The sequence below is a fragment of the Castanea sativa genome, chromosome 6 (assembly GCF_040712315.1).
Source record: "Castanea sativa cultivar Marrone di Chiusa Pesio chromosome 6, ASM4071231v1".
NCBI lineage: Eukaryota > Viridiplantae > Streptophyta > Magnoliopsida > Fagales > Fagaceae > Castanea > Castanea sativa.
In genome coordinates, this window is record NC_134018.1 from 37,221,473 (window position 1) to 37,230,480 (window position 9,008).

General features: G+C 38.3%; 1 protein-coding gene across 1 annotated transcript; it reads right to left on the reverse strand.

Annotated features, from left to right (window-relative positions):
* Positions 1 to 1,321: 1,321 nt before the first annotated feature.
* LOC142638804 (uncharacterized) lies at positions 1,322 to 2,425 on the reverse strand. The gene has a single exon (XM_075812867.1). The coding sequence runs from the start codon at positions 2,210 to 2,212 to the stop codon at positions 1,679 to 1,681; it is 534 nt and encodes a 177-aa protein (XP_075668982.1). The 5' UTR covers positions 2,213 to 2,425; the 3' UTR covers positions 1,322 to 1,678.
* Positions 2,426 to 9,008: the final 6,583 nt, after the last annotated feature.

Here is a 9,008-nt window from a genome sequence, read left to right on the forward strand (position 1 = left end):
GTGATGAACTGGAGTGTAGTGTTTACGCACAAGAGGAGGATGCTCGGCAAAGAAGAGATTGAAGGAGAAGGGATGTAAAGAGGGATATGGAGAATCAAAGGGAACTATTTATAGAGGCCAGATGGGGATGGAAACATTTAATGCAAAGGGGAAGCGGGAAAAACTTTTCGGATTCTTTTCGTAACTGACACGCGCACCACTTTGATTCACGAACCGTCAGGAAATGATGACAGTTAATATCTGACGGGCTGGCACGACGCACCTTTCGAGGGCACATAAATGAGCGTCCCATCCGTTCAGTAATCGACGCTCGAGCTTCCCGGGGAATCTTAGGAGTGCGCCTTCCTTAGTTCTTGCCTAGGATTTGGATACGAATCAAGGGGGGGGGGGCTATTGTACGGGGTTGGGCCTCAGGCCCCATGGGCCTCGAGCCCAAGCCTCGGTACGGAAATAGGCCCCAGGCCCTATGGGCCTTGGACCCAAACCTTGCCCATCGGCCTCAATCCTGATGCCCCGAGGCCCAATTTGTGCACCAAAACTCAAATAGGACCTCGCTAACTTAAATACCACGGGCAAATTTTCCCTCCCCCCGGATCGTCTTTAACCTGGTCGGGAGTATCGTTGCCCAGATAACCCCCATACCCAGTTGTACGGTAATGCCTTCGGGAATATCACTGCCGGCGGGTAAATAATGGTGGTAATCAGTTCCAATGCCACTCCCACTTTCCTACTAGAAACCCACCTAAAGATGATAGAATTAGACTCTCATTTGCACTGGTAAGGAGAAATAATCATGACATCTCCACTTATCTAGAGCTATAAATAGAAGAATGAAAGGAGAAATGGGGGTTGACAATTTCAGAGAGAAACACAGAGAAAAGAGAGAGACTACTATGAGAAGAGAGAGACTACTGTAAGAAGAGGGAGAGAGACTTAGAGAAAGGGAGGAGCTTACAAAATTTTAAGTGATTGCATGGATCTCAAAGTGAAAGATTGCCTATAATAGGAAACTCAAACCCCACAAAACAAATAGATTGTGAGCTCAAAAACGTTAACGACATATTTTTGGCCCGCACACTTGTATAATTCGGCTCTAAAGCCTCAGTTAGTGATTGAGCTAGTTAGATATTTTATGATTGCTTGACTACTCGATTTTCTCTTGCAACCTCTTTTTTTTGTAATGATAAAATTGGTAAGAACTAAAGGGGCAATGGAGAACCTTTTCTTTGGCACAAAACGCACAATTTACCCCCACACCATTACCATATCACAATGCCCTATGAACTAATATTAATATATAAATAAAATCTAAATCTGGCCCTTCTTATAAAAAAAAATGTTATTAAATTCTTTTTATAGAGAATACATCTGTAAAATGCTAAAATTGACCTATAAAAAGAAATTGCTAAAATTGGTAAGAACTAAAGAGGCATCGGACAATATTTTTCTTCCGCAAAAGAGGCACAATTGACCCCACACCATAGCATAAGGAAGAGCAGCTCATTATAATTATAATCACCAAAAACATACATTATAATTAACAAATCTAGAACCGCTAGAGTTACATACCCAGCCTACAAGAATTCTGAATTTGAAACCCATCTCCCCAAAATCAAAATCCCTACATCACAGACCAACCTCATCAAATTTCAAATTCAAAATCAGAAACCAAACCCATCTAACTATTCAATAAATCACCCTCATTATTCCTCCTCACAAGTGCAAAGTAGCCCAAAACAGCACAAACGGCAGCCACAACATTCCCCTCTTTCAACAAAATCTTGAGCAGAAACCCAACAATTTCCTTAGTAATCATCCTTCCTTCCACAACTAAATCCCTCTTTGGCTTCCCAAAGAAGGTCAATAAAACCATAACCGTGATCCATGTGACCAAAGTGGCAGGAACCATCACTGCAAGGGCTGCAACCATTGAAAGCATCCCAAATACTGCCCCAAGAAGCACAGAGGCATAAAGGGCAGGCCACCCAGATGATGATGAAGAAGAAGAAGATGACTGGGCTTGTAATTTGTACCAAGAAAGTATGGATTCAAGGAAATTCCAAGAACAAGTTAAAAGGATGCCATAAACTGTAACAAAAATACATACCCATGTTCTCCTTTTGCTCATAATCCTAAGAAGTAACATGTACGTTGATGATGGTGCTGATGCTTGTGCTGGTGAAGTGGGTACTGTTTCTTGGTCTTCTTCCATGTTTTCTGCAACTGAAAAAAGCTTTGATTTTTCTCAAATTTACTATGTGGCTGTGTTTTCTAATTTATTTGTTTGTTGGTTTTGGGTAATGGGTACCAATCCGTGTCAGTCTCTGAGAGAATAGATGATGAGAAATGTAGATAATAAGGTCGGTGAGAAATGATGGCGCGTGGACTGTACCTTCGGTTTCATTCAATGGGGTTGGACTGAACGTGTGTGCACGCGCTACGAAGGAAAGTGATGGGTTTGTGATTATTCTTTTTCTGGGACACATATATATTATAGCTTCCAGGTTAAAAAGTAAAAACCAATGTCTCTGTGTAGAAACTAGAAGTGAGAAGTGACAGTTGGGCTCTTCTTCCATTGTTCAGCTTTGTGAATTTGGGCTTTTTTTATTTTTTTATGTAACAGTTTTGGTTCTTTTGAGTGTAGAAATGGGCAAAGCACATCGGCTTAAAGCCTTCGGACCAAAAGTCCCAAATGGGGACCGTCCTTTGACCCCTTTTGGTTATTCCTTCGGTCTCAACTGGTTTCTTATTTTAGTTGCTAATCTCTAACTTTACACCTTGCAGATTCTATTGAAATTTCTTGGCACGCCAACCTTTTTTTATTTGGGCATTAATTAGGATAGAAATTGGAATTTGCTGAGTGAATGTAAACTTGTCAAAAAAAAAAAAAAGAATGTAAACTTGTCACACGTGAATTTGACTTTTTTTTTTTTGAGAAGATGACTGGAACTTTGTAATTATCTTAGTTCATAAATGATATTTCTATTTTTTTTTTTTTATGAACGATATTTGATATTTCTATCTTGTTGTGCGTGTCAATGACTACTGTATATTATTTCTATCATGTAAATGGTGGGCTGAAGTCCGTCACATCTTATTAGCCCACAAAATAGTCCATCACCTCTAGAAACTAGAGAAGAGACTAACAACTTCTTGATCCACAATGTGAAGACAAAAAAACATTGTAATATAAGGGTAGAGACTTCTTGGTAGATTGGGCCCTCCTCTTCTGTTTCATCGTAAAAAACTAATATTATTCATCAAAGAGAATAAATAAACGTCTCTACTCTTTACCCAATCCGTTTCGACCCTTCTCAAGTATCCTAATTTCATGTATTATAAAACTTTGTGAAATGTTGTGTTAAGAGCATTGTAACTTGTTGATACCCGTTTTCTCACGAATTCAAGCCCAACAAGACAAGGCCGAAAGGCACACCAAGGAGGCCTAGAGCAAGAAGAGTTAATGAGCCAAACCCAAAAGCCCCAAAAGCAAAGAGAACAAGTAAAGCCTAAACTCACACTTAGGCTAAAAGAAAGTGTAAATAAGAGTAACCTACAGCAAAATGCCCTAAGAATGGGGTAATAAGTGGGACCCAATGATGACCCACCGTCCCTTTAATGGAGAACAAAACAAGAGGGATAATCACTACAAAGGAGATCCTCCAAGAAGAGTAAAACTTGGGCTTAGCACGGCCCAAACACCAAGAGAAGAGTATAAAGCCCAAAAAGGGTCTTCCGCAAAATGATATGGCATATTAGAATAAATTGGGCCTAGGGCCCTTTGAACCTAATGGAGAATATTTGGCCCACAAGGCCTCAATTTCCTTTTGTATAAAAGGATAAGATCAAACCTTTCCCTCCGATAGAGAGGCAAAATGAAAGAGAAAAAATGAGAAGAAGGAAAGAGAAAAAGAAGAAGAATGAGAAACGTGTGATTGAGAGTGGAACCAAATTCCTCAAGATAGAAAACCAAGCTAAGGTTGAGGCTCAGCCCTTATGCATCCCAACCATGCCATAGGAGTGAGGCTCATGATTGGTAAGGCTTAGAGGGAATGATTTAACGGAGGGGGCAAAACCCTTAGTTTTGGTATCCTGCTGAGACCTCTTTTAAGAGATGCTTTGCTAAGAAAACATCTTTACCATAAATGAAAGAGTCAAGTGGGAGTCATGTAATGCATTCTTGAAAGTGTAGACAAACAACATTTATGAGCCCTAACACCGTTTTGGGGAAGAATGAGGTAGGTGGCCCTGCAAGTTGCAACAAACTGACATTTAACCAAAAATGGGAGGTTATCAATCATGACTCATGAGGCCAAAATCAAGGCTCCCATAGTGGGATGCCCAGTACTCATATTAGTAGTCAGTAGGTTGTGCGAATGGGAGTTGAGTGACCATAACAGGCAAAAGAGTAAAAGAAACTCCCTAAGCCTGGGTATAAAAAGAGGAGTAGTGCCTATGAATAGGCAGCATGAAAATTGAGGTGGATATAAGGGCTTGATTTTTTGGAAACCTTCTCACCTGTTGCCAAGACTATTTCTATCAGAGTTCTCCTTACTCTTGCTTCTGCCAAAGGTCGGCCTCTCACCAACTTGACATTAACAATGCCTTTCTTCATGGAGACTTGGACGAAGAAGTTTATATGAGCTTACCCCCTAGTTTTCACAGTAAAGGGGAGTCCTCATCATCCAATTCTTCTACTCCTTTGGTATGTAAACTTGTTAAATCACTCTATGGGTTAAAGCAGGCATCAAGACAGTGGAATGCTAAGTTGTCTGCAACCATTTTACAACTTGGTTTCATTCAATCAGAAGCTGATCATTCCTTTGTTTGTTCATTCTAGTATGGTCCTTACAAGTAATGATCCAAGTTGTATTGCTTCAGTGAAGTCTATTTTGGACCAGAAGTTTGGCATTAAAGATCTTGGTTACCTTAAATACTTCTTAGGTTTAGAGATAGCTAGAAGTGATAAGGTTATTAGTTTAAATTAGAGAAAGTATGTGCTAGAAGTGCTCAAGGAGGTAGGGATGGTTGGGTGCAAACCTGCTAAGACACCTATGGAGCAACAATTGAAACTGTCAAAGAGTGATGGTGAGCTGCTTAAAGACCCAGGTCAGTTTAGAAGATTGATAGGGAAGGTAATGTATCTAACCCTTAGTAGACCTGACACCACATATGTTGTTCATAAACTCAGTCAGTTCTTATCACAGCCTAGAGTCCCACATATGAAGTCAGCTACCAGAATTTTACAATACCTCAAGGGGACACCAGGATAAGGGGTTTTCTTTCCCGTGGACTCAGATTTGCAGCTTAAGACTTATTATAATGCAAATTGGGCAAGCTACCCTGATACAAGGAAATCACTCATTGGTTATTGTGTCTTTCTTTGCAATGCTTTGGTCTCCTGGAAATCTAAAAAATAGTCTGTGGTGTCTAGATCTTCTACAGAGGCAAAATATAGATCAATGGCTTCAACCACATGTGAGGTTACCTGGTTATTGTATCTACTAAAAGATCTCCATGTTCCACATCACAAACCTGTTCTAATGTATTGTGATAACCAGGCTGCTTTGCATATAGTTGCTAACCTAGTCTTCCATGAAAGATCCAAACACATTGAAGCAGATTGTCATATTGTTAGGAATAGAGTGTTAGATGGAACAATCAAGACTTTTCATGTAACCTCTAGAAACCAATTGGCAGATATCCTTACTAAAGCTCTAGGAGTGGATAACTTCCTAAGATTGTTGAAAAGATTAGGAGTCATTAATATCTTTACTCACACCATTCGATACCCTGAGTATTCCTCACAGAATCAAGCAGTAAGAGCTTTGCTCTTGAGGGGGAGAGTTGAAAGTGGGAAAGAATGCACTTAAGCCACGAGCAAGTCTAATACTAGAGATGGAAAACAGGACAGTGCTCAAGTGACTAAAATACAAAATAATTGGATTAATCCTAAGTTGCTAGAGGAGATTGAATCAGTTACTTATCATGAGCAGCTCATCCACATGTATGAAGGAGCACTGTCACGTGGATAGAAGGAGCAGTTATAGCTTGTACATGTGGCTTAGTGGTTAGGATATTTCTGTAACATAATTTCCCTCCAATTGTGGAGTTAGTTATTTTCCTTTGTTAGCTCAGGTTGTATATATAAATAGTAGTAGTGTAGTAAATTCTTTGATTCATTCATTGTACACATTTTGCTTCAATCAATAAGATTAGAAGTTCTATTTAGAGAGGGTTCTAGAATTCTTTACAAAATTGATAAGGAAGGAAGAGAAAAAGTGGAGAGTGACATAGGAGAGTGAAAGAAGATTTATAATATAATGGCAAGAACATAGATAGTTAGTATGAATCACCAAAAGCATCTTTCCCTCCCTTATAAAAATTCATGCCATCTACAGACCTTCCAATCATTAGGATGACTATCTTGACTCACGTTCCGAACCCCACAATTTTATAGTCTTAGTTGGCAGTATGGTTGTGTGAGTCGGGACTGAGATTTTTTTAGTTCATATCCTGTAGTGTGCATTTTTATTTATAATCATGCATATTAGTATATTTATTCACTCCCTTGATTATGTGGACTGATAGTACATGAGCTAACAATTATTGGGTTGTCTATATATATATTGTTCTGTGTCTTGGGGTGTGTTGTTTTATGCATAGACTGGTTCACAAGGCCTATCCTACATAGAGAACCATGCCTAACTCCCTCAACATTGAAAAGCCGTAGCTTTAGTCCGCAAACAGCATAAAAAGGTACCTACATAACTCAAATAGCACTTTTTGATGTTTTTAATAGAGACATTCAAGATTTACATCTCCCCTTTATTGTGATAACTATCAATATAATTTTTTTTATTTAAAAAAAAAAAAAAACTCCTTTTATAAGCATTTGGGGGGTTTCTCAAATAATTTTTTTTTAATACTTGGAATGCAACAAAAAGGTATTCCTTGCCTATCAAAAGGGGATGGTTTGATAGGAAACCAGTAGTTGCCTAGTGCCTACTACTTTGTAAATCATTTGTTGTCTGCTACTCTACATATTGTTGCTTGCTTGCTTGCTACCTTGTAAGTTGCATGATAGTGTTGTACATATTAAAGTTATGTACAAGTTGTTGTATGGATAAGTGTATCAAGAGAAGAGACATGTTGCATGTGTGCAAGAGTATACATGGAGATTAGATGTGACTGTAATTGGTCCATTTCTTGCCCATATGTATAATTGATGCAGCATGTGCTCAATTAGAAGCATATTAGGTTGTTAGAAAGTTGTTTCCAGCCATTTGGCAATCATATTGAGAGTTAGTTATGATATTCTTGGCTTTTGAACATGGCTAATAGTTGTTTAAAAAGGTTGTTCCCTTTTTTACTATCATTAAGTAGAATAATATCTAAGTTCTACTCTCTTAGTTCTCAATTCTTTGCCTCTTTGTTGGAGGCCTAGCTCCCTCAAAGTAGCTAATCCTTAGACTAACTCACGATTTTTAACATTTGGTATTAGAGCCACTCTCTTGCCACCATGACAAAAACAAGATCACTTTCGCAAGTCAATAATTAAATTGCTTCCTTTAAAGTAATTTCACCACAGCAACAACTCCAAAATTTGTCACAAGCCAATTTTGTTGCTTCAAGTTCTAAAACCATCATTAGAGCAAAGTTCAAATCAAGTAAAAAAAATCTATCATGTGGTGGTTTTCTCCCAACAACCCTGGGATGATTCGGCCCAAGCCCCCAATTAATTTGTATTCTGGATTGGGTTTAACCCACAATGAGAGGTCCCAAAAGTGGTTTGTATAGTAATGGGTGAAGTCCTAGTAGTACCTTAATATTGGGCTGCTTAAGATTTAGCTCAGTTGAGGAGAATTTCAAACAGCCAAGTTCCCTTTTTGAAGTTTGAGTAGGACTTCCCTATTCCCAAAATTGCGTTGATGGTGGAATATTCCACTTGTGTGTGGGCCCTTCCACCCTTGGGACCTAAGTGGAACACTGAGTCTATGCTACTATTCCTAATTGTCAAATCATTTACCAGAGGTAGGGTCCGAAATTCTACCATTGAGAAGATCGCCTAGTTACTTGTGCTTGATGCCAAATTTTATGCTCGATAGGCAAGTTGCCCAAACATCGACCCATATCCTCGATGGAGGCAGGTTCTCGTCAATAGGTTCTTTCGAGGTGATGCATCTGCTGCGACTTAAATAATGCTTCCAAGTACAAGATTGTCGCAAAGTAATAACTTGGTAAGTTCGAGGTCGAATCCACAGGGAAAAGGGAATTGATTACCAAACCACAAGGGAATAAAACTAAATAAACAAAGTTTAATTGAAGAGATTATTTTGGGTTTAGTAAAGTTAATTTAAATTGAGAGAAAATAACAATATATTAAGGCGCTAAGGTTTAAGGATCCACACACAACACATCTATTGGTAGTCTTAACAATATTTATTTTATAATGCAACTAAAATTCATATGAAGGATGATCTTAGTAGGATGATTTAACAATAAAAACTCAAGAATTAATTGTCTAAGGTAGTTTTCATGAAATTGATTGATTTTAGGCAAAACAAAACTAGTGAATTAGTTCGCAGGGAATACTAAGCATCTAACATGCCATGAGTCTATAATAAATCAAAGGATTATACAGAATTAAACACTTTTCTAAATTAGTAAAACAATAAAAAAAACATACAAATATAAGCATTAAAATCAATATATAATTGTTAAGAACAAACCAATAAACGGTTAGGTTTCACCTCTTGCCTTAGCAAGGCTTCTAGCAAACCATAACACAAATAAAACTCTAAAAACTGTAAAGAAACTTTAAGAAAACCTAAATTATGTTCTACGGAAGCCCCCCCCCCCCTGAATTTCGCCTTAAAGAGCCTTTAAATAGGTCAAAGAATCCTATTACAAGTTGAATTCCCCGATTGGAGAAAATCTCAGGTTTTAGGCTTCACTTAACCGACGTTTTCAGCCCATTTAACTTTAGAATTAGGACTTTGGTAAAC